Raw genomic sequence first — 25,813 nt, 5'->3', positions numbered from 1 at the left:
GCTGATATGTGCACTTTTCTTCATTGCAGCCACCACATTCTCTTTTAAAGGCTTACAGATGCAAATTCACTTTTCGCTTGACTTCTTCACACATAGACCAGCATGCACCCATAAACATGGACACACAACAAATCTGCCTCATCCAGGAGATAAAACTCTGCCAGAGAGAACTTGAGTGTTTATATATTTTTGCATTCAAGACTGTTTTCTTTAAAAAACTTAATTTAATATGGCATGTAAATACAATCAAAGGGGGTTTTTTTCAGGGGTTTTTTTTTTTTTCAGGGTTTTATTCTGACAGATGTTATATGCAGTTAAACTTACAACATTGCAATTTCTAAAATGGAAACCACTTTATCTCTTATCCAATTACTTGATTAATCAGAGGACTAATCAGTAGATTACTCGATTACTAAAATAATTGATAGCTGCAGCCCACAATTAGACCAGTAGTTGTTTGAACTTTGCTGCCTGCTTCTGTGCACCAGAAGAACATGTTTATTAAATCCCTTATTTGTATTTTATAACTATACAATGATGGTTGCAGTTGATTTGATTCAAAATTTTTGTGCCCATTGAAGTTGCTTAATGTCATTAACATTCTGGTTGCTGTAACCAGAATGTTTGGATGCCTTTTAAGATGATACACAGACAGTAAATGGCAGCACCTCTGTCTCTGTGACGGGAAGTTGTAAACAAGGAATGTGAGACAATCTTAAAAACCACAGCGCAATCTCTGGAGCTGAAAAATAATGGCAGTCTGGAAGTGTCAAAAACTGCAGTTTCTCTTGTAACCATTTGAGATTGGCTCCAAAAGCAAGGTAAACCCCATAGACTCCTATGTTAAAATACACAATATTACAGCATTAAAAAGTGTATTTACAGCCTGGTACAAACTAAGTTTTGGCGTCTGTGAAGGGTTTTCTTCCTCCTAACGGCTCTGAGTCAGCTGAACTTTTTGTACAACTCAAACGCTTGGATAGTGGAGTTGGCTGCATTGTTGGATGGGTGTCCCAAATAGAAAGCTGGAGCTATTACTAGCATTTGGAGAATTTTTAATGGATCATCTGCTTAAATTTATGGCTTGTTGTATGATATATGGTACATTTGGGCGTGAAAAACAAATATGCCGTATCAAATCAAAAGTTGAGAGTGTAGAGTCCAAAACCAATGGGTGGCGTCACAGCGGCAGTGTCCATCTTTTATACTGTCTGTGCTTAAAAACCTGTGCAAACTTGGAAGAGGAATGACTGTTTGCTGAGTTAAAGTGGCACGTAACCACCTTCTCCAAGGGTGTGTGGATGTTAACCTGCAGGTGAAATAGGTTGGCGTTAACACAAGCTGCCATTGGCCACACTGATGTGAAATTGTGTGTTTGATGCCACACATTTCCAATTTCAAATGGTGCTTAACCATGCCCTTTAGACTGTGGCATTGTTTTGTTTTAGTTATTATTATTTAGTGAATTTATTTTTAAATTTTGTTGTTGTTGTTTAATCAACTGGGAAATTAGTTGACAGGAACACCTCCAGAGTAAATAACAGGTGCACAACTCCACCCACATATGTGATAAGAGTCGCATATGTGAGACTGCAAAACTGGGTCATAATCTCTTAACATAAATTGTGTTCCTGACAATTTGTGCATATTTGTTGTTATACAAGCTTTTCTTAATAAAACTTCGTAACAATTTCTCCTACAACCCAAAAGGATCTTGAGAACATAATATATATGATTAATTACCTGTTGAAATGGCTAATTAAAGAAAAAAGCCAGAGTAGAAAAGCATTTTTCTGGTGACTCATGTTAATTGCTGCATTGTTAGTAACGTTTTCAGTTGTGCCATGCCTACTAACTAGCTTAAGAAAAGAAGGGAGCAGGAAGAAAAATGACTCTGTAGTCAAGAAGTCTTTCCTGGCAATAGCTTGTGTCATGCTGAGTTGACAGGATGCCAGAGCATCACTGTGCTGCTTAGAACAGGACCAGGCACAATTATCCTGGCGCAGCTACGCAAGTGCTTGTCTTGGCAGAGGGGGTCTTGTAATGACAAATTGGCATTGAAATTGAGGCAGAACCTTTTTTTGGCATGTTAAGGCTGTAAATGAGGAGCTAACATAATCCCTCAGGTAAACATTTAACCACATCAAATCAAATGTTTTAAACTTGTGAATGCTTTAATCAATCTGAGTCCGTCCCTTCAGGATTCTGGACTGTAAGCGTTTTTGTTTGTTTGTTTTTTTCCCCCGCAGCTAACAACACTGCTCGATTACTGCTGACTTATTGGTCATTTGTCCATATTTTCAGATGGGCCTGGGTAGTAATGGTCCGTTCGGGGCCCAGTCCTACGGTCAGGGAGCTACAGGACCTGGCCAGCAGCTAAACCCTCAGCAGCAGCTCCAGAACAAGTCTGCCCTTGCCAACAGCCTGCCACCCTTCCCTAATGAGCTCAAAGGAGCTGCTGTTACTAGCGTGCCAAACATGGTCAGTACTTTTTTAGACACATTCAGATATTACTGTACACAAAACATTTATTTTTCTTGTTTTTTCTTTATAAATACCACTTACAAATAAATGATCTCCTTTTTGGGACCATCTCTGAGTCACACTGTTGAATTGCTGATATTTTTAACTCATCACAACTTTGACATTTGTCTGCCTGTTTCATCCGTGCAGCAGCTCCAGCAGCAGCCGCCTCAGCAGCAGGCAGCGATGCTCCCGCTGGCCGGCGGCGGAGGTGTGGCAGTGCCTTCGGCAGGCCCCACAGCCGACCCTGAGAAGCGCAAGCTGATCCAGCAGCAGCTGGTCCTGCTGCTCCACGCACACAAGTGCCAGCGACGAGAACAGGCTAATGGGGAAGTGAGGGCCTGCGCCCTGCCTCACTGCCGCACTATGAAGAACGTCCTTAATCACATGACGCACTGCCAGGCTGGCAAATCCTGCCAGGGTGAGTAGAAGCATTTGAAATGAAGTGAAGGAAATGAACGATAATTTCCAGATGGACAGTTCATGGAAGTCGACCCCTTTTTACACTGATTGAGACATTAAAGGGTCAGAACAAAAATAGCTTAGCTCTTAGTAAACACCCGCAGCTTTTTCAAGCTACTTTTAACAAAACATTTTTTATTTTATTTGTTTATTTTGCATTTCTCAAGGCCTCTACTGCCCTTAACCACAAAAAAGATGGTCTATTTTATCTATAACTTTATCTATTTGGTATTAACTTGTTTTTACCCCTCCTACCCATAAGAGTAGTAAAACAAATGACATACAAGCTAGAAATTAAAACATCATAACATCACTTTTTTGAGACACAGGATTTTGAGCCACATAGACTGGACTTTCCCCAGGGAAAGAATCTGCACTGGGTGAGATTTCTTTGCTAAGATTCAATATTGGTAACTGAATCTAAGGTTTATTTAATTCAGGTGGTGTTGTGTTGACAGCTGAATTTGTAGATTCAGTTGCTGTGTTACCATTTCAGATGGAAAAATAGTTTCTTGATTATATTTCTTGACTATCCCAGGCATCATAAGGCGAGAGACAGGCTACACCCTGGACAGGTCGCCAATTTGTCACAGGGCTAACGCATAGAGACAATCGATTCACACTCACATTCACACATATGGGCAATTTAGAATCATTAATTAACCTAACCTCACAAATTGCATGTCTTTGGACTGTGGGAGGAAGCCAGGGTACCCGGGGAGAATGTACAAACACAGTGATAATTCTACTTATTTTACACACAAAGCTGATCAGTAGCTGCCTCTAGAAGAAAACTGCTGACATTTGAGGATGCATTTGGGATGTTTTTTTTAGCAGCAGCTTTCTTTTCATTTATTCTCATATTGTGGCCATCTGTGTTGCTATTTTTGGTAGAAGTATGCCTTTTTGTCATCATCCCGAAACAGCGATTTGATTCATGGAATAAATTTTCCATTGGATTTCATTCACAAACATCTTCAGATGTATAAGTCTCCATGTAGGAGCCCCTTTGGCAGGAACTGCTTCTTTGAACCTCCTTCTTGGCCAAGTTTCCACAAGCTCTGTGCACCTTGATCTTGGCAGTTAAACCAAGAACACTCACAGAATTGTCCCAAAGCTACTCCAGCTGCATCTTGGCAGTATGCTTTGGGTTATTGTTGTGCTGAAAGGTGAATGGAAAGGTACAAGTGGGTTTTTTGGTTACCAAAGCCGTTCTTGTTTTGTCCAAATTTAGAAATTCAGAAATTCCTGCCTTCATGCATCTCATGGTTTTTGAAGCTAGTGTGCTTCTAGAGACACCCAAAGGTTTTATGGTTCATGCCTCTCCATCCTTTGTAAAGAGAGACACTGAACTTGATGTTTTGTTTTTTGTCCTCTCTATTTGTTGGATCATGAACATAAAATTGAGTTTCTCAAGCCTGTCCCCTTTTGCCTCGGGTACTTTAGAGTTTTAAAAATTCCACAATCGCCTACAGTTTAGGGTTTTTCCTCTTTATTCTGTATATGTTTGAAATGTATATTTTGTGATTAGGTTATTTGAGGTAAACTAATGGACGTGTCAGCTTCATCAATTTTAGCAAATCTGCAACACAAAGGAACAAACAGTAAAAACATTTCCTAACTCAATATATCTTCATAATTATTTTCATATATCTCTATTGTGTTTAATGATGAGCTTTTTGTTATTCATAGATGATATATTAGTTTTTAAGTCCAATTTAAGTCCATTTTTATCATATGCAAGTTTGATGGTTGCTGTAGGTCTATTTATCTTAACCAGACTTTGCACAAGGGAAACTCCCACACTTATCGTTGTTTGTGACTAAGTCTGCTCCTGCTCCTTCCACAAGTTGATTTCACTCTGTTGGTGAATTTTTCCTTGTTTGTTTCTGTCTGCTCCTTTCTGTGTCACCCCCAGCATTCCTACCATGAAAAATTCCCCCAAAGCTACTCTCATTTAAATTTGGCTCTGTGTCCTTTGCACAGCTTTTGGGCTTGAATGCTCAAGTTCAATTGCAAGCCAAACACACAAGAGGCCAAGGTGTGTTAAGTGTAAAGGAGTCTGTGTCTGCTCTCTCCATACCAGCTCATTTCCTCTTGGTTTGGATCCTTGCCTCTCAGCACCACTGAAATAACTGTGTAGTGAGATTTTGTTCCCCGACACACAGTTATCACTAACGTTTTAGATTTATCTGATGTCTGTTGGCTCCGTTTATTTTCAAGTGAGAAACCCCAGAGTCTATAGTGTGAGCAGTGTGAGTCGTGCTTGGATTGGCAGTGGACTTAAATATGAGAGCTTTTCTTTGCATACTGAATTTATAAAAAGATACCAGTATGATAGCAGTACTTTGAGTCGTTGCCAGCTCTTTTGGCTTTCTTACAAAAATAATAAAACATAATTATGTTAATTTCTGCCTAGCCCTTGAATCCATGTAGCAGTTTAATGTGGACCAGCATTTACTTAGTGCCAAGGAGCAAGCAAGCGCCAGGTTGTGATTTCTTGTCAGATTAGCTCCTACTACATTAGCCTGGCCAGAGATGAAATGAAGTACCCCGGTTTGTTCAGTTTCCCATTAGGAAATGCAGTGTAGGTCCCCTCTCCACTAGGCTCAACCGGCAGCCTTTCAAGAGGGAAAATTACTGCAGTGGGCTGAAATGGTGAGCTAACTTTTTGGACTGTTCTCCAGTGTCTCTCATTTACTGTGTCAGTATGTTGTAATTTTCTTTTCTTTTTTCTCAGAGGACAAGTAAACAAGAGTGGTGTAGCAAGTTTTTGTGTGTTAGCGTTCTGTGTAGAATTTTCTTATGACCAGTTGTTATGCAGTTTGAGGAAAAAAAAAAACTTTCCCAAAAGAGGCAAGCTTGAGGTTAGATGGGCAATTAGCCAGTACATTACAGAACCCACTAACAACTGTGAATCATATGTTAAATCAAAGATCCATCAAGAACGTCCGGTTTGAATTGTTCAACCTGGGTCTTTTGAAGTGATGTAATCTACCACAAGTGCCTTGTCTGTGATAGATGTTGTTCAGATGAAGTAAATCTGCAGCTGGGTATTCTTGGTAAACATAAAAAAGGAGGAGGGAAGAAGCGATGTTGGTTACAGGTTGACTAGTGTGGAATAAAATGAAATTTAATTTAATGTCGTCTTACTGGAATAAATGCAACAACCATAATGAGTTCAAGTTAGTCAGGTTGGATGTGACCAAATATGACAGATGGTATCACAATTTTCAACCTTGTTCCTCTCTCTTCCTCTCTTCTTGCAGTGGCTCACTGTGCGTCGTCCAGACAGATCATCTCCCACTGGAAAAATTGCACTCGACACGACTGTCCCGTCTGCCTGCCGCTGAAGAATGCCAGCGACAAGCGCACCCAACAGCGTAAGTAGCTAAGTAGCGATCTCTGGCCTACCATCGCCTAAGCATTGTCAGGCCACTTATATCCGCAGAAATCCAAAACTAGGCTGAAATTGTTTTCAGAAATTGTTCTTGGTAAGCAAGATACTGAAACCTGGTGAGCTTTCTTTCAACAGCCTCAATTTGTATCTCAGTCATTACAGGATTGGTATATTGAGCTCTAATGGTCACAGTAATGGCATTTTTAGAAAGGCTTGCTTTTGAAAGTCAGGAGAGTGTGTGTTAGAATTATGTATATCTTGGCATTCAGAGTCAGTCGGGCTATTTATTTCTAGGCCTTTGCTTCTCCGTGATGACTAAAAGCACTCAGCGAATAAGAGTGAAGTCCTGCTGGGCTTGTAATCTGACACACAGGAGGTATAGCAGTGTGATTGAGGGTGAGAGAGGATACAGAGAGCGTGCGCTCATGGAGTCCGACAGAGCAATTGGCTGTTGGGTTATTTACTTCTTCTCTCTACCAGAACAGAGCTGAGTTTGACGCTCTTTCCAACACATACTGGAAGCTTCTGTTGTTCCTGTTTGGTGTTGATTCTCTCATGTACCTGCTATCATCCGGCTGGTTTGCTGTATTTTAGGTCCTATCATCTCATTCTTCTGCCTAGATTACTTGGATTTGATTTGATTTTATTTTGGCACCTCATATTTCAACACTTAAAGCATTTTAGTCTTAGTCTTCCCCAGTTTGGCTTGCATGTTAAAGAACATGATGTTGAGGCTTGTGCTCCTGCCAATGCAAATGGTGTAGTTTTTCTTTGTTCTGCCTCATTTGATTCGAGTCTTTGCACATACTAAGAGACGTTTTTTTGTTCTTTTAGCCCAACCAACACCTGAACCCGGAAAAATACGCTAATACTCTTCCCCTTAAAGGGATTTATACATTTATTCAGTCCCCGGCTTTTTAAAGCATTTTACCTTACACTAATGTTCTGATTGTATCATGCTGCCGTGTTGTGACTTAATCTTGCCCGAAGTCGAAGCATGCAGATGTGTTTTTGTTTTTATTTGTTGAAGTATTCTTTTTAAAAAGGCTACTGCATTTGAATTAATTCTATATTCCAAAAATGTTTCTATTCATATCTTTGTCAGTTGGCTCGTAGTATCCACATGTGCATTTTGTGTACAGACTCATCTTGTTGCAGTATTGGTGTAAGAGGCAGGTTGCAGGTTGTTGCCAGTATAAAACACTATGATGTCATGTGGATGTTGTGGGCTGACTTTTTGATATCCCTCCCCAGCCATGCTAAGCTCCCCGAATACGGGCCTCCAGAACTCCATGTCCTCTGTAGGCGTGGGCCAGCCTAGTACTCCCACCATTAGTACCTCAGCCCCCATAGACCCCAGCTCAATGCAGAGAGCTTATGCGGCACTTGGGCTGCCCTACAGCAGTCAGGCCACTGGACAGGCTCCAACCCAGCAGGCTCCAGGCGCAGGACAGACAGCAGGTGCACCAAACACCCAGGCTCAACAACAACTTCCACAGCAGATGAGACCCATCAGTGCACTTGGTAAATTAATTTTTTATGCTTAAAAAAACAACAGTTCATAGCCATATTTTATTCACCGAGTTTGATTTTTAAATCAAGGGAGTGCCGTTTGCTCACTGTATTCTGTATTCACAGGTAACCAGATGGCTCTTGGAAATGCAGCAATGGGTGTGCCCACTTCAGAACAGACAAACCTGCACACAGACTCCCTTCCCAATACACTCAACACTAACAAGTTAGTCTCTGTCAAGTATAATAACAATAATTACATTGCATCTATTAAAAGTTCTTGTTGGCCTGTTTGTTTGGGGTTTTTTTAGGGTTTCTTTTTAAATTATAATTTTTTTTTTAGTTTTAAAATTGAGTAACCATAGGAATAGATATTCATGGCTGTGTGATTTCTAAATTTTCTCCATTTGCATCTACAGTCAGCTGCTGTCAGACGGGTCAGCTGTGGGCTCAATGAGCAGCCTACCCACAGCAGCACCTGTCTCTGCCACAGGCTCCAGGAAAGCCTGGCATGAGCACGTCACTCAGGACTTGCGCAATCACCTCGTACACAAACTGTAAGTGTATACCTCTGCTGGAGAGAGCCAACTGTTACCTGTTAGTCACCTTTTGATTTTGTTTTTCAAGGCTATATTTGCTTATCTTGTGTTTTCCTGCGACAGAGTACAAGCCATATTCCCTACCCCTGATCCGGCAGCTTTGAAGGACAGACGAATGGAGAACTTAGTGGCCTACGCCAGAAAGGTGGAAGGTGATATGTATGAGTCGGCTAACAGCCGGGTAAGTATCCTGAAAAACCGCATCAGGCAGGGACTGACTTGAATTGCTCAACTTGACACGTTCAAGATCAAACGCTTTTCAAAGGCTTTTACCATAGCTCAAAATTTCACAGAATATGCCTTTTCCCTCAATGTTTAACATTGCCTTTCTCCATCCCTCCAACCTTCTTCCTTTTAGGACGAGTACTATCACTTCTTGGCTGAGAAAATATACAAAATCCAAAAGGAGTTGGAGGAGAAGAGGCGTTCAAGGCTTCAGAAACAGATCATCAACCAGGCACCTATGGCTGCCCAGGGAACCCAGCAACCAGTCCTAGCCCAGCCCAATGCCTTGGGCCCACGCCCACAGAGTAAGTGTAAGATTATATGAACATGTTTTGGGTAAAATCTCATTGTTTTCAAATTGATTTAGTTACCAGTTAGGGTTATATACAGCCTGTCTAAATTTGAAAGGCTTATGGCAGAATCACAAATTGTTCTTTTAGTCATGTTTGTATGCCCAGAGTCTTGATCCATACTGCCCTGTTATATATGTGCATTAACAGGTCTAATCACCTTCAATAGCTCGTCCCCCCCCCCATAGTCTAAAATTGAAAATGGATATATGAGCTGAGCTCAGTGAGCAGCCTACCCACAGCAGTATCTGTCTCTGACGTTGCAGCTTATTTATTGCAGTTTATTTTTAATTGTTATTGTTGTTGTTTTTTTAACAGTAAGTATCTTTGTACAAATTGTTTTGTTTTGTTTTTCCAGATGGACCTGTTCCTCTTCCCAACATGCCAAATCAGATCATGAGTCGCATGCAGGTTTCACAAGGTACATTTTTAATAATGCATATTGGAGTTTGAGCCTGCACAAAAAGTGAAATAGCCAGACATGCTTACTATTACTAACACTGCATAAAAAGTATGGTACAGGAAATGATGAGCATTAGGCTACGTTCACACTGCAGGCGAAAGCGCATCAAATCCGATTTTTTTTCAAATCCGATCTGGGTCACTTTCGTATGTGGTACTGAATCCGATACATATCCGATGTTTTAGAAAGCGACTGCTGTTTGAACGGTCATGTCGCATTAGATCCGTCTTTTACGTCACTGACACAGGACAGACGCCAATTATCAGCGCCGAGAAGACATCGCGAACGCTTCCTGGCCATCCAGCGTAGATGTCAGTGAAACTGTTGGGAAGACAACGTGAACATTTTATTTGTACTGTATAATCTGCAGATTCTGACAGAAATCTGCAACTATCCTTTTAAGCACCGCCTCTCTAAAACAGCAATAAGGATAATTATTAGGTTATCTACATTATTATGTAAATAACAAAATAACTTAAAGCAAAAATTGGGAAACGTAAAGTCCGAAGTCTTTATATTAAGGGCCATCAGTCAAACGATATTGTTTGCTCTGGGTCTAAACAGAGCGAGTTGTGTGTGACGTCTTCTTTTGCGCATGCGGGCCGCTTTGATCGTTCACACTAGAGCGCGTTTGCTGTCGCATTTTATTTGTAGTGTGAACAAGCAGACAAAAAAATCGGATTTGATCAAAAAATCGGAATTGAGCATTAAGACCTGCAGTGTGAACGTAGCCTTAGACAAGAGAGGCAAGAAGAAGAATGGGGATGTTACAGTTGAATGAAATCAGGAAAAATCTTTCTCTACCAGCTTGGCTTTGGCTCACATTTCTTTACTCTTATTTTTTTGTGCCAATTTCTAAAATGTCTGATTCACTCCTCTGTACAGGAATCAACCAGTTCAACCACATGACTTTACCCAATCCCCAGATGTCTCAAGCACCAATGGGAGCCCGAGCTGCCTCACCCATGAATCACCCCCAACAGATGAACATAAACTCAGTCCCAGCGGTAAGGGGGCAAAACGGGGGCCACAAAAATCACACCCACGCATGGGGCAGACACGTAACATGAGCTGGCACCCAGTTACACACTCTCGAGGAATGCATAAGTTAACTTAAGTGTATAAATAATATTACTGCACCTAGTAATATCTTCTTTCCTGCCTCGTAGATGGGAATGTCTCCCTCTAGGATGCCCCAGGCCCAGGCCATGATCGCTGGACACAGCGGAGGAAACATCGTGGGTCAGACTGCCAACCAGGGTCAGTTTTTGCCTCAGAACCAGTTTCCTCCAGGATCTGCTCCAGTTGCTGCAACGGGTGCGATGAATGTCACAGTGGTGCCAGGCATGGGTCAGCCACAGGCACAGGCTGCTGTCACTCAGGTGAGACATGAAGGAGGTGGAGCTGTAGTTACCTGAGCCCCATAATGGATTTGGATTGGCTGATTTCTGTAGAGTTGTTCAGAATCATGCTAATTGCAACTAGTTGCTGAAGAACTAAACTCAAATTACTTTAACCATTCATACAACACACTAATTGCTCTTAAATTGTTCTTTTACCAATCACAAGGTTCTCTCTAAACCCCAAATTGTGTGCTATGTTGTGTTCGTCTGTTTGACCTTATGACTGTATGTTGGTCTGCTTATCGTGTGTGTGTGTCTGCCTGCTCTATGTGTGTCCCTCTCTCCAGCAGCAGCAACAGCAGCAGAGTGCTAACCTCCCCATGAATGCACTTGGCCCCTCGCTGGGCCCACAGCTAGCCTCCTCCCAAACCCCCTTGCACTCCACGCCTCCGCCTGCTGCCTCCTCTGCCTCTACGGCTGGGGGGCCACTAACCTGCCGCTCCCCCAGCCCTCCAGCCGCAGCTCTACCCCCACCCTCCCTGGCCCTGCCCCAGCCCCAGCCCAGGGTGCCACCCCGCCCTGCCCCACCCAGTCCCAACCCCAGACGGAGCTCCCTGCAGCAGCACAGACGCAGCCCCCACCTCAGCCCCCTACCACGCCGGTGAGACTGAGTCCCTTCGCATGCCCTCCACTTTTGACTCCCTCCTCCCTCCCGTGCAAACTCCCATCCCTCTGCCTGCCATGTACCAAACCATCCCATCCACATCCACCTTTTCTGTCTAATAACTTCATTTTCACCACTGTTTGTAGCCCCCCCCCCCCAAAAATCACAATGTGAATATTACACCTCTCAATGTAAGGGAGCAATGATATTTATACAGGAGGTATGCATTCGTGCCATAGCCTCAGAGCCCTGCATGCAAAACAAAAAACCCCCAAACAAACAAACAACAAAAGGTTGTTGCAAACACATCGTGACTGTATTTTGTTTTTTTTTTCTCTCTGCCTCTGTCCTTCCCTGTCCTTTTTTTCCTCTTTTGGTTTCAGCTGTCTCAGCCAGGAGCCAGTCTGGATAATCGGGTGCCCACACCAGCCTCAGCCGCCAGCGCCGACCTACACTCGCAGCATGTTGGAGCAGACCTGCCTACCCAAGAGGTCAAAACTGAGACGCACCATGATCAACAGGAATTTGAGGCCAGTGGTGGCAAAACTGAGCCCAAGATGGAGGTGAGCTGTGACTGCAGTTTAAAACACAGTAAAAACCTAAACTAAATCTTATTTATGTTTATAATTTTAATTCATCTTAATTTAGAGGCACCTTATCTGATAGTTGTTCATTAGATCATGACCTAATTTGGATTCACTGTTTTTGGATTCTTTTATGAAGAAAACAACATGCCGCCTACACCATTGGCTGGTTGAAGCTAGTGAGCTGTCCTTGGCTGTCAGCATTACAAAATGCCTTATAAAGCATTTGGTCAACTTGAGAGCTTAGAATAACAAAGTCAAGGGATTCACAAATAATTGAGCACATAAGGTTATAAACAAGAAAATCATTATTCTAAAGAGTATTACTGTCATGAATAGACGGCTATTACTATTGTTTACATGATTGTGGTATGAAATGTCTTTTACCTATATGTTTATAGACTGAAGATGAGTCTGCTCCAATGTTGGCCAAGAAGGAAGAGCCAGAGGAAAAGCCGGAGCCCATGGAGGTGGAGGAGAAGAAGCCGGAAATTAAGACGGAACCCAAAGAAGAGGAAGAGGGTGGAGTTAACAGCACAACCACCTCATCCCCATCTCAGTCACGGCGGAAAAGTGAGTCTGAAGCCAGGGGATTGATAAACTCTGACTGATCAAAACAGAGGTTTACTGAGTAATCAGGGAGAGTTTTAGTTATTGTTGTTAATGTATAAAATAATAAAGTCAAAATACGATCACTAGTTCCACTGGCGGAATAATGTCCAGATACTTTCGAGATACTTTGAGCTTTAATAATAAATGTTGCTTTATAGAAGCATAAAAAGAGCGGAAGGGCTGGGAAATGTAAGTGAAATTGTAGAACTCTAATAAGGTGGGAAAAAAATTATTATGCTATTGGTTATAATTTAGAAGGAAGTAGTTTGTGAGTAACTAAATGTACAGTACAGAAACATTCTTGTTTCATTTTTTTTTCTCTTCACCTTTACCCCAAATTTTCCCTTACCTTGGCTTTCCATTGTATACTTTTCAGTTTTTAAACCCGAGGAGTTGCGCCAGGCTCTGATGCCAACTCTGGAGAGTCTGTACAGGCAGGACCCCGAGTCCCTGCCCTTTAGACAACCAGTAGACCCAATGCTCTTGGGTATCCCGGTATGTAGCACACAACAGCTGCCTGCTTAAACACAAAAGCATTTGTAGATGTTTAAAAGTGTTGCTTGTACTTGTGGTGTGAACAGATAATCTTAACTTTTAATCGTGTAAAACTTTCCTCTTCCTTCTGTCTTTAGGATTACTTTGACATTGTGAAGAACCCAATAGACTTGTCCACAATAAAGCGCAAACTTGACACGGGCCAGTACCAGGAGCCCTGGCAATATGTGGATGATGTCTGGCTGATGTTCAACAATGCCTGGCTCTACAACCGCAAAACATCCCGTGTCTACAAGTACTGCTCTAAGCTGGCTGAGGTGTTTGAGTCAGAGATTGACCCTGTCATGCAGGGCCTGGGCTACTGCTGTGGGAGAAAGGTGAGATCGAGTGGGTGGACAATGGATTATTGAATGCCTGCAGTTTTATTTCAGGATAATATTTTTTGTCTTCTATAAATAACTTTTTGGATATTATTTATATTAAAAATGTAGTGTTGAACTCTGCTTCTGCTCTTGGTTTAAATTAAAGTTTGACTAAGATGAGCCCGAGTTTTACCTGCCCACATTTTGAGTACTAACTGAAATTTGGCAAAGATTTCCCAAACCAAAGCCAAAACTCTAAATTCTAATCTTCAGATTCACTATTTCTGACAACTTTTTCTTGAACAGTTTTATTTGGACCTTCTTGACCTTTCTCGTCATCTTGTGTTTACAGTACGAGTTCTCCCCTCAAACCCTCTGTTGTTATGGCAAGCAGCTCTGCACCATACCTACTGGAGGCACATACTACAGTTACCAGAACAGGTATCTTTTTATGAATAAATGTACTTCATGTGTGTGTTTTTGTTCAACTAGGTCAGAAAACAAATGTTGGGTAACAACATGCTTAATCTCACCGAGCAATCTCATTTGCATCGCATATTTGCATGCACAGTTTTGATGGACTGAAATTGCAGCCATCTGAACTGTTGCTCATCCCCTGTGAGCCCAGGTTCTGCTCATCTGTAGCTGTAGTGGGATCGCTGTCATACCAGTAACAGTTTTAATGGCTCTCCCTTCAAGTCCTGGCACAGTATGAGACTTCAAAATGGTTTTGCTCGCATTTATTAACTGTCAGGTTCCAGCATCGTACATTAAAAGAAACACCCAAAAGGCGATCAGAGAAAAACAAGCCATGTGTTGATTGTTTTTTCTCTCGGCATCCGTCAAGGGGACTATGTGAATTCAGTCTCGCTGCCCCCTGTGTTGCGTGATGACTGAAAATATAACGCTTTAGTTTAGGCCACAAACTGCCTTCCCCATCATTGACTTCTCTTCTCAGTAGAATTCAGCACATTGCTTTACACCGTGTACCTTGCACCCCCTCCTGTATAAGCTGTGGAACTGCAGCGTTTTTGAGCAGCGCAGCAGCAGCAGAGAGACGGCATGAGACTCCTGCAGCGCAGTCCATTTACACTCTCAATAGGAGTTCAGGGAATCCCCGCTCTACATAAAAATCCAGTGTTATTTTGTACAATTTGCCAGGGGAAACTCAATCATATAGCTTAACATCAACTTTTGCAATATGACTCATATTTGAATACAATGATAATCTTGTATTCTGGTATCTTAATCGTGTTTAACGTGCTGAATGTGATTTTTGTTTTGTTTTTTCTTGCAGGTATCATTTCTGTGAAAAATGTTTCAATGAGATCCAGGGGGATAGTGTGACGTTAGGAGATGATCCTGCACAACCACAGACGTAAGTAAAAGATTGGCTTCTGCAAATCCTTAAAATCCTAAGACACTAAATTCATTATAATAGAAATACAGAAACTAAATCAACACCAAGATTTTGCTTCATGGTTGAAATCTGTACCAGACACACATGAGAGGGATTTTTTTTTTTTTTTTTTTTTTTCTGATGTCCAGTGTTTCGAACGTGAGAATCGGCACAGTGTAATCCCACACGATGTTTCCCGACTCCAATATTTCCTGTTTGGATACATGCAGTTTGTTGCACACGCCTTGGTCAAACCACAGAAAACAACTGCAATCCAAGATCATAATATTTTTCTTTAAACTTCAGTTTTGATCATTGTAAGGTCGTGGTCAAGTTTAATTTCAGCTGCATTTAAGAAAAAGAAGAAAAAAAAGACTGGATTCAACTTTTCTTAAGTCTGAGCTTCAAAATTTAAAAAAGTGAAGTTAATTTGTTTCAGCAAAATTGCTTCATAGTTAAGATGCAAATATCCACTGAAATATTGACATCTCTAGCTTTAAAACCATATCTATGTTATTTATCTACTATTTTATAGTCACGGTATTACTTGGTTAACTTTTTCCGGTCATTTTGCTCACACTCTAGGAGGATATCGAAAGACCAGTTTGAGCGGAAGAAGAACGATGTTCTCGACCCTGAACCGTAAGTCAACACAAACCACACACCCGTCAGTGAAAGGAACTCAGAATGGGTCGGTCTTTGCTTCTTTTCCCAGAGTTAATCTTATATGTGTTGATGCCTTTTTCTACTCATGTGTTGCTGATCACGTCTTTAAACAGTTTTTTTTTCCCCTGCCACCCACATCTGGCTTTGTTTTGGTGTTTTTTTTCTGCACAGTCTGCATATTTTCTCTCTGATCAATCTCTTTGGTTTGAGTGAAGCCCAAGGGCAGCTCAGCAGCACCACCTGCTGAGTGTAACTTGATGTCGAAGTTCTCTCCTTCTAGTGAGAGCTTGGATTAGAGAGCACAGGTCATAAAGTAGCTGTCTTTTAGATTGGTTACTGTGATTTTTAGATATGGTGCACAAATCTTATGCTAAACCTCCCACAAAGGCGCTCTTGTATTGGCTGGCTTGCACGAGCGTAACGACTGGAGGAACATTGACGTGAATGACGATCTCTATGTTGCTTGCTGCCCGAGCAGTAAAGATATCAACATTCATACAAATGATAGCCACAGGGAAACACAACTGGAATAGTGTGAATTTTGTATCGATGTGTGAGAACTGAGTGATATTTTAGTGGTGTGCGTTTCTTTTTTTGCACTTGCTTTTTCTTTGTTTTTGGCTTTAAATTTGAAAAGTGAAAGCATCCCATGCTAACTCCACACAGAGGGTTCTCTCTGTACTCTGGCTTCCTCCCAAAGTCCAAAGATATATGTGTTAGGTTCGTTGGGGATGTGAAATTGGTGATTCAGAATTAGCTGTCGATGAGAATCCACAAATGGTTTTCAATCTCTTTGTGACTCCCTGCAACAGACTAGTGATCTGTCCAGGGTTAAGCCCACCTTGTGCCCCGTGACAGCTGGAATAAGCTCCAGCCCCACTGTGACTCCAAACTGAATAAATGGAAGATGATGAATATTAATGATTTTTTTTTTAATGTTTTCTTTTTTCAGGTTTGTTGAATGTAAAGATTGTGGACGGAAGATGCACCAAATATGCGTCTTACACTACGAGGTCATTTGGCCATCTGGGTGAGAATTTTGACCGCTGTAGATTTTTGTGAATTTGTGTTTATGCTAACGGTGCGTTTAACCTCCCTCTACATGATTTGTTGTTGTTTTTTCCTCAGATTTATCTGTGACAACTGTTTGAAGAAAAGTGGAAAAACACGAAAGGAAAACAAGTTCTCAGCAAGAAGTTAGTATTCCTCCCTATTTCAGATATGAAGTCTTTGCTTCAGCTTTCATGGCTATTTATTTTTGTATTTTTCAGTCAACAGATGTCAACAGATTATTGAAGATTTGTCTTAACAAGATAAGACTTCCTCCATGTGCCCATTGTCTGCATACATTTCAGTGTGGTGTTAGCCTTGTAAATTAATTATCAGTTTAGGCCTGGAGGACCATATCTGACTTTGATGGAATATGTTAGTGACATATTGGTGATCTGAAGTTTTATAGTCTCACATAGACCATCAATAGTGTCCTAATGTTGTTGTTCTCTCCATGGTAAACTGCTGCAGGTTGTTGTGTACCTTTTCTTGGAAAAATGAAGCTCCTGCTTTTCATTTTTCAAATGCAAGGAAACAGATTTGACCCTTTTCAAACTTCTGCCTTGTGCTTGTCTGTTGTAGGGCTGCAAGCAACACGACTGGGAACGTACATAGAGGACCGTGTGAATAAATACTTGAAGCGACAAAACCACCCAGAGGCTGGGGAAGTGTTTGTACGAGTGGTGGCAAGCTCTGATAAAACGGTGGAGATTAAACCAGGCATGAAAGCTAGGTAAGAGCATCATTAACAGAGGAGAAAGAGGGATGGGATGATTGGTTTTAAAATTCTAATATCCAATGCTTTCCATTGCAAGTAAAATATTTTTCTACTTGTCTACTAGAGTTGCCTTAGTCAAATAAATGAATAACCAAAGAGTCAACAGTTTGGGTGAGGGTAGCCAAACCTCCTTAGTTTGTAGATACACTGGCAAGGCTTGTGTTTTTCCCTAGCTTATTTTAATTGCCATAAAGAATGCAATGTCCTCTATAAAGATTTTATACCCACTCAGAGTAATTGTGAAACATGCCTGTTTGATGAGATGTCGTGCACCCCCTCCTAGGAGGCCTTACGGTGTTGTTAGATTCACCATGGGATCAAAGTCAACAATGCTTGTCCCATCGTTGCAGGGAGGAGTCCCTCCTCCAAGAGCCTGTTATCTTAAAGTTAAATGATTTAAGGCTTTTAGCTTTTTATTGACTAATGGCAACTTGACTTGAATCGTCCCATTGTGTTCTTCACATCTGCTGAAAGCAGTGACAAACATGGAAAGCCAGTAGCTGTAGCTTTCTAAAAGCTTCTAAAGTCACAATAAAAGTGGAGAAAACTGTTCATTAACATTCAATTCACTGTATTGAATAACATTTATTTGCTATATTTTTTTTAGGTGGTATGTTGTGGCACTAGATTCAGCAAAACCTCAGATGCAAAATTGCTCAGTCATATTATCATGGCTATACATTTTAATATTTCCTTTTGTTGGTTTCAACAGGTTTGTAGATACAGGTGAAATGCCCGAGGCCTTTCCTTATAGAACCAAAGCACTTTTCGCATTTGAGGAAATTGATGGTGTAGATGTGTGCTTCTTCGGCATGCACGTACAGGAGTATGGCTCTGAGTGCCCATTCCCCAACACTAGGTCTGTGCATTTAATTATGTCACACAGCAATAAATAATATTTACCTTTCTTTGCTGTTTTCTGTGGTTCATATCGTTAGCTTCATAGCATAAGTGCCTAAGTCATTGTCTGGTCAAGGTGACTTAGGCAATTATGCTATGAAGCTAACGATATAAGATTTACCATGTCTTCCTTCTTTTTAACCTTTGCAGACGGGTCTACATATCATACCTTGACAGTATTCACTTCTTCAGACCTCGGATTCTACGAACAGCCGTTTACCATGAGATCCTTATTGGCTATCTAGAATATGTCAAGAAACTTGGGTAAGGCTCGCTCTGTTCTTCTTCTCTGTTCTTCCTGACGACTTGCACAACTGTAAAAACGCCTCAGTGGATCCAGGTCTCGGGGTAACGTCATCACTATCTCTTTGGCCTGACTTACTGTTCACGTGTGTTCACAGATATGCCCAGGCCCACATCTGGGCATGTCCTCCCAGTGAAGGTGACGACTACATCTTCCACTGCCATCCTCCTGACCAGAAGATCCCCAAGCCTAAAAGACTGCAGGAGTGGTACAGGAAGATGTTGGACAAGGCTTTTGCTGAGAGGATCCTGCATGACTACAAGGTAACAAGGCGAAATGACGGACTGCATATTATTACCACATAAAAGCTAAAGTGACCAAATTGTAAAGGGCAGATGATAATTTTATTGACTACTGATGCCTTTGTTATATATTAATCAGATGTCTTGCTAGCTGTTGTTGGGATTAACCCACTGTGTTTTCCATCCGTCTCTCAGGATATCTTCAAACAGGCGACTGAGGACCGGCTGACCAGCGCCAATGAGCTGCCTTACTTTGAAGGTGACTTCTGGCCTAATGTGCTTGAGGAGAGCATCAAGGAGCTGGAGCAAGAGGAAGAAGAGAGGAAGAAGGAGGAGAACACAGCTGCCTCTGAAACTCCAGAGGTATGACTATTATACGAGGGTTTGATGTACTAGAGCATCAGATAATTTAAAACTCCACTATGTTGTTGTGTTACTGTCTTTGTTATTCCATTGCAGTTGAATGATTGGATATAAGGAGTTTAAAGAATTTAAAAAAATTATTTTTATGTACTACTACCTTAAACCTTGGGATATTTGTATGACATTAAACAGAAGCAGAGAGTAACTAATGAACAGTGAAAATTGGTGCTCACTGTGCTAATTTTACAGATATTCTGTTAGCACTGAAAACAGTGAGAATATATAATGATGGAATAATTCATAACATGTTTTCTTTAATATATCTTTTAGGGAACACCAAGTGACAGCAAAAACGCTAAGAAGAAGAACAACAAGAAGACCAATAAAAACAAGAGCAGCGTGAGCCGAGCCAATAAGAAGAAGCCTGGGATGCCGAATGTAGCTAATGATTTGTCTCAGAAGTTGTACGCCACCATGGAGAAGCATAAAGAGGTCAGACTTGTTTCTTATTTTTTTTGTGGTAGTGAAAATCGGGAGGTGATGAACAATACTTTTATGGATGTGATCAAAAGGTTAACTAGCGGGAAACAGTTCGAATAACGAAAGTAAGTCATACTTTATTTTGATTTTCTATCTCAATCTTTTTTTTTTCCCTCTCCTTTGCTGAAGGTGTTCTTTGTGATTCACCTTCATTCTGGGCCCATGGTCAACACTTTGCCGCCCATTGTGGACCCCGACCCATTGCTCTCCTGTGACCTGATGGATGGCCGTGATGCCTTCCTGACTCTGGCAAGGGACAAGCACTGGGAGTTCAGCTCCCTCAGGAGGTGCAAGTGGAGCACCATGTGCATGCTTGTCGAACTGCACAACCAGGGACAGGATCGCTTTGTCTACACTTGTAACGAGTGCAAGCACCACGTGGAGACACGCTGGCATTGCACTGTGTGCGAGGTTAGTTTCCACTGCACTGTTGTTTTTACACTCGATTATTTTGTGTCAGAGTTTGGAACTAGGGAGGGGAAAAAAAGGATGATTGGAAGTGGAAATCTGTCAGATATGTGGAATGACGTACATGAACTGAATCAGAGATATCATTTGTTAAACTTTTGAGTTTACCATCTTTGGTTGGACTTTAATTACTATGTCCCCTTTTCTTCGTTTTTCCCTCTTAGGACTTTGATCTTTGCATTAATTGCTACAACACAAAGGGCCACGAGCACCAGATGGTCAAGTGGGGTCTTGGCCTGGATGATGATAACAACAGCCAGAGTGGGGAGGCCTCCAAGAGCCCACAGGAGAGCAGGCGTTTAAGTATTCAACGGTGCATTCAGTCCCTGGTCCACGCTTGTCAGTGTCGCAATGCCAACTGCTCTCTGCCGTCCTGCCAGAAGATGAAGCGAGTGGTACAGCACACCAAGGGTTGCAAACGCAAAACCAACGGTGGCTGTCCTGTATGTAAGCAGCTTATTGCTTTATGCTGTTATCACGCAAAGCACTGTCAGGAGAACAAGTGTCCTGTCCCGTTCTGCCTGAACATCAAGCACAAGCTTCGCCAGCAGCAGCTGCAGCACAGGCTCCAGCAGGCCCAGTTGATGAGGAGAAGAATGGCCACCATGCAATGCAGAACCATGCCGCTACCATCCCCACCGCCATCAGCTGCCCCTAGCACTCCCACTCCCACTTCCCACACTCAGCCCAACACTCCCCAAACACCCCAGCAGCCTCTTTCCAACCAGCCGCAGACCCCCAACTCAGCAGGCGTCATGTCCCCCACATTCCCCAATGCAGCTCGCGCTGCTCAAGCTCAGGCACCGGTGTCTCAGGGCAAACCTGGGCCCCAGGCCTCCCCTCTACACCAGCAGCAGTCCCCTCTCCCTCAGCCCCCCCAGCCATCACAGCAGCTATCTCAGCAGCCACCTCCCATCGCTGCAGTCAAGATGGCACAGCGCATCGAAATGATGGCACAGGCCCAGCAGAGCCAGCGGAACTACCGTGTCAACGTGAATGGGTTGCCCATGAATCCCCAGCAGCCACAACAGCGCATGACGACACCAATGCAGCCAGCAATGCAGATGGTGCCTGGGCCCCGGGGACCACCAGTCATGCAACCTGGTATGGCCACTGGACAATGGGGTGGCGCTTCAGGCCCCATCCAGCCAGGTCAAACTCAACAACCAGGTCTTGTTCCAGGCCAGTCCCCACAGCAGGCCATGACCATGCAGCGAGCCATGATGCCACCAGGGCAGCAACCCCAGCAAAGCCAGAGGATGCTGATACCACAGCAGCCCGGTGCCCGGCCACAGACTCCCCAGAGAGCTGGAGCTATACCTCCAAATGCTCTGCAGGATCTCCTCCGCACCCTAAAGTCTCCCAGCTCACCCCAGCAGCAGCAGCAAGTTCTAAACATCCTCAAATCAAACCCTCAGCTAATGGCTGCGTTCATTAAACAGCGAACAGCCAAGTACCATGCCAACCAGCCGCAGCAGCAGCAACAGCAGCAACAAGCAGGCCAACAACAGCAGCCTGGCATGCCAGCAATGCAGAATATGGCTATGTCTGGAGGGGCAGTGCAAAGGACCGGGATGCCACCACAGCAACCACAGCAGCCTCAAGTGCAGAGCATGGCTGCATTAGGGACTCAAGGGCAGCTGAGCACCGCGCACAATGCAAACCCCCAGATCCAGGAGATTTTCCGCAGGCAACTCTTATTGCAGCAGCAGCAACAACAACAACAGCAACAGCAGCAGCAGCAGCAGCAACAACAGCAGCAGCAGCAGGGAGTGTTACCACAGGGCCACCCGGGTCAGTTTGCTGCTCAGTCGCAGGGTACAACACCCACCTACTCCCAGCTCCGCATGCAACAGCAACAGCAACAACAGCAGCAAATGCAAATGCAGGCAGGGGCACCTGGGGGGCCCATGGGTCAGCTCCCACCAATGGCTCAGATGGCCCAGTCTGGCATGGGGATGGACTCGACCCAAAATTTACTGCATCAACGACTGCTTCAGCAGCAGCAGCAACTTCCCCAGCAGCAGGCTGTCCTGAAGCAACAGATGGGCTCCCCTGGCCAGCCAAGCCCCATGAGCCCTCAGACCCACCTCCTGGCTGGGCAGCCTCAAGGCGGAGCCCACCTCCCCGGCCAGCCTACTTTAGCGAACGCCCTCAGCAACCAGGTCCGCTCCCCAGCACCAGTCCAGTCCCCTTGTCCACCCTCGCAACAGCAGCCACCACATTCCAGTCCTTCGCCGCAGGTCCAGAACCAGCCCCAACCCTCACCTCAGCACCCACCCCCACCCCACTCGGGTTCACCCCACACAGGGCTTGGGGGCCCACTGCAGTCCATGGAGCAAGGACACTTGGGGACACCAGAACAAAGCGCCATGCTACCGCAGCTTAATACGCCCAACAGAGGAGGGCTGAGCAATGACTTGGGGATGGTAGGAGATGCTACAGGGGACACTCTGGAGAAGTTTGTGGAGGGATTGTAGCATTTCTGCTGGGAACTAAAGAACATATTGTCACTCCCACAGACCTGTCCTCCCACTCCTCTTCCTAGTTTTCCCTCAAACTCTTTATCCCGTTAGAGGGCTTTGTTTGTTCTTTGTAAGGCTGACAACGGTTTTTGTACTGACATGTAAAAAGTTTCAAACGTTGCAACAAAACAAGAAAATTTGGTTGATTTAAAATAAAAAAAAAAAAAATTCAAAACCTTTAGGGAATGTAATTGTTTCCTAACCCTAAGTGGTAGGTATTTCTTCCTTGAGATGTTGAGGGATTTGCAAGTTGCTTCTTAAAATGAAATTAAATTCATAAAGAATATATTTTTTTGGTTGAGACCAAATGTGTTCAGTACTCAATTTTTTAAATTTTTTTGTTTTGTTTTTGCTTTGTTGTTTTTTTTTGGGGGGGTTGTTTGTTTTTGGGTTCATGCCTTTATTTTTCTTTCTTTTTTCTTTCTTTTCTTTTTCTTTTTTTTTTTTTTTTTTTTTTTTTTTTTACAAAAATGTAAAGTTGCATTATATTATTCATATCTTTATTTTGTACCTTTGAGAATTGTTTTCTTTTTTTTCTTTTTTCTTTGGAAACTGTAAAATATTTTGTCTCGGAATTGGGCCAGGTTTTTGTTATCTTCACAAGCTGTCATTCCTGGCAATTGTAATCTAGTGTTGTACTATTACTGCAAGAAGATGCGTTCAGGGACAGTGACCGCTCCCATTCTTTTTGTGTGTATGAAGAGCACTCATTTGTATTAAAGTAGGAAATGGCCTGCAGCAGTTTGTGTAAACAGGCATGTATGCAGGAACACATGAAGACACTGACACAAACCCTCACAGTCACTAAAGCCGCGTTTCCACCACAGGAACTTTTACCAGGGACTAGGGACCATACTTTCAGTTACGTTTGGGGTAATTATTTAACCCCCACCAAAAAAAAAGTCCCTGGGTTTGAAGCGCTGAACATTTCTGATTGGAGTACCCGTCTTTACCACCAACTCCAGGGTGTGAAAGCAGTCATCTCTTTTTGATATGTCAGCGGATTTTTTTTTCTTTTTTTTTTTTCGTTTTGCTTAATGTTCACGGGCCTTTAAACTTTATTTCCTTGGAAACAAAAATTTCTGTGACTACGACTTCCGGGTACTTTTGGGTGGATACGCGGCTTAAGAGAAATACAGCTGATTGGTTCACCAATAAGGACTGCAGCCTACAACTCAGTGGCCTGGAATTTGGAAACGTTGTCTTGCAGGTGTAGAAAGTTGTTGCTTTGACATTAAAAAGAATTTGTCATACTTTTTTGTCATACAAATGTTGTAAAGTGTAAAGAGAGTGCGAGAAAGAGACCAGCCCCCTAAGCTGAGGTGGAATGATCAGTGGTTGTTTGTAGGCAATGTCTCGGATGATGCCCAGTTCTCCAAATTTTACACTAAGTTGTGTGCTATCAGGGGATGAAGGGCACATTTGAGATTCACCTGGAGGAGAACTAAATGTCATCAACCCTCATTCCTCTCACAAAAAAAACTTGAATTGGGGGGATTTACTTTTTCTCCTATTGTAAATCAAGTTATTAAACAAAATACTATAGATATAAGGAAGAGCGAATGAAATCACTGTATAAACTGGTAAAAGACTCATTTCTTACTTATATACCATATTGTTAAATAAACTGTGTGCAACAGAAGAACTCCAGTACTCTGTTGACTAAATAATGAGGCATCACTTCCTCCTGTTGGTGTGTATTCATTTGTTTCCGGTGTTACATTACCAGCAACAACTGTTTGGTTTTCATGTCACCTAAAATTTATTTCAACTTTAGTCTTCATCCTGAACTTTTAAAAAGATGGAGTTGAATTGTTCTGTTTAGTAAAATGATATTTATCGATGCAGCACTTTACAAAAAGTGACAGATGCCTTTTTTCCACCCATGTGAGTCTGGTGCCTGAACTAGAACCGGTTTCATGCATTTCCACCAAAGCCAGACTGTCAGCAAAAATTGGCACTTTTATTATTAGCAGGAATGTAAGACCCCCTTCTTTCAATCAAAGTGCAAAGCATTAATAAGTAACCTGCTAGGCTCTACAAAAAGTCTAGTGAGAACCAGTGTGATTACAGAAAATACTAATTTTAACCACTATGTCAGGTAAACATTTGCTAATTTTTTGGTGTTCTAGATTGAACAAGTTGCTGGAAACATTCCTCAGAGACATTTGGTACATGACGGCATTGTGCAGCACCTTCACAATGCTCTGTGAAACCTGTGAAGTACATTTTAGCGCACTGAAGTAACTGTCATTTAGAAGAAAATAGTCTCAAATAATAAGAGCTTTATGATGTCCATTAACCTGCTGAAATAGCCATTGGTCATAAAGACATGGACATAACAAACAGTAGTTCAGGTTGGCTGTACCATGTAAATGATGTGTGATTGGTGCTAAGCAGTCCAATAAGACATCCACCATCAGCATCAGGAGTTGTTACAATGTAGCATAGACTGTACATAAAAGGTAGATGCAGAAACTGAATTTATCCATTTGTTTGTGAATCCTTAAGGTTTGTGTTTTGGCTGCCACCTTTTGTTTTTTTGCAAACAGAAGTGGTGGAATGGTGGATTGCAGGTGGGTGCAAATTAACGCCCTAAAAGGCTAGTGCAGCTAAGTGGCTCAAAGTAATCATTAGTGGAGGAGGCAAATTTAACGGATATAGCTGTGTGTGGTTACACCCAGAACTTTAGACGTTAATAAACTTTAAGAAAAGTAAGTTATTAAAAAAACAGTCCTTATGAAGGAGTGTAGAAATCTGTAGAGTGCTGTTTTGATATAGGAGTTTAGGGGAACTGGCTCACTATTGCAGTGTAGATAGCCTCGTGGCCGGTGAAGGAACTACAATTTTTGGCACTTCACGTTTGGGTTAATTTTTCAGTCCCAGATGTGACTTTACAATCTGAATGTGGCAGCATCAAGGCTCATCAGAGCAGGTAATGATTTAGCAGTTGTCTGTGTTTCTGCCAGTGCAGCATAATCACA

General features: G+C 42.5%; 1 protein-coding gene across 3 annotated transcripts in view; it reads left to right on the top strand.

Annotated features, from left to right (window-relative positions):
• crebbpa (CREB binding lysine acetyltransferase a) overlaps nt 1-24,509 on the top strand; it is a 39,001-nt gene extending 14,492 nt beyond the window's left edge. Inside the window, exons 3-30 of one of the 3 annotated variants that reach the window (XM_005454802.4) lie at nt 2,305-2,481; nt 2,677-2,944; nt 6,255-6,368; nt 7,640-7,909; nt 8,024-8,123; nt 8,317-8,454; nt 8,560-8,677; nt 8,855-9,026; nt 9,430-9,492; nt 10,420-10,541; nt 10,704-10,916; nt 11,925-12,104; nt 12,527-12,698; nt 13,114-13,232; nt 13,370-13,609; nt 13,947-14,035; nt 14,892-14,972; nt 15,579-15,635; nt 16,612-16,689; nt 16,788-16,855; nt 17,292-17,442; nt 18,200-18,346; nt 18,538-18,651; nt 18,789-18,954; nt 19,129-19,296; nt 19,627-19,788; nt 19,966-20,247; nt 20,469-24,509. In XM_005454802.4, the coding sequence (XP_005454859.1) occupies nt 2,305-2,481; nt 2,677-2,944; nt 6,255-6,368; nt 7,640-7,909; nt 8,024-8,123; nt 8,317-8,454; nt 8,560-8,677; nt 8,855-9,026; nt 9,430-9,492; nt 10,420-10,541; nt 10,704-10,916; nt 11,925-12,104; nt 12,527-12,698; nt 13,114-13,232; nt 13,370-13,609; nt 13,947-14,035; nt 14,892-14,972; nt 15,579-15,635; nt 16,612-16,689; nt 16,788-16,855; nt 17,292-17,442; nt 18,200-18,346; nt 18,538-18,651; nt 18,789-18,954; nt 19,129-19,296; nt 19,627-19,788; nt 19,966-20,247; nt 20,469-22,784 (6,345 nt within the window). In that variant the 3' untranslated portion in view covers nt 22,785-24,509. Of the gene's footprint in view, nt 1-2,304; nt 2,482-2,673; nt 2,945-4,960; nt 5,644-6,254; nt 6,369-7,639; nt 7,910-8,023; nt 8,124-8,316; nt 8,455-8,559; nt 8,678-8,854; nt 9,027-9,429; nt 9,493-10,419; nt 10,542-10,703; nt 10,917-11,924; nt 12,105-12,526; nt 12,699-13,113; nt 13,233-13,369; nt 13,610-13,946; nt 14,036-14,891; nt 14,973-15,578; nt 15,636-16,611; nt 16,690-16,787; nt 16,856-17,291; nt 17,443-18,199; nt 18,347-18,537; nt 18,652-18,788; nt 18,955-19,128; nt 19,297-19,626; nt 19,789-19,965; nt 20,248-20,468 lie in introns of those variants that run through there. The other 2 variants (XM_005454801.4, XM_005454803.4) reach the window with 2 other exon arrangements.
• Nucleotides 24,510-25,813: the final 1,304 nt, after the last annotated feature.

This window comes from Oreochromis niloticus, linkage group LG6, assembly GCF_001858045.2.
Source record: "Oreochromis niloticus isolate F11D_XX linkage group LG6, O_niloticus_UMD_NMBU, whole genome shotgun sequence".
Taxonomy (NCBI): domain Eukaryota; kingdom Metazoa; phylum Chordata; class Actinopteri; order Cichliformes; family Cichlidae; genus Oreochromis; species Oreochromis niloticus.
Note: the sequence above shows the minus strand (reverse complement) of the source record. Positions and strands in the feature narration are given on the sequence as shown.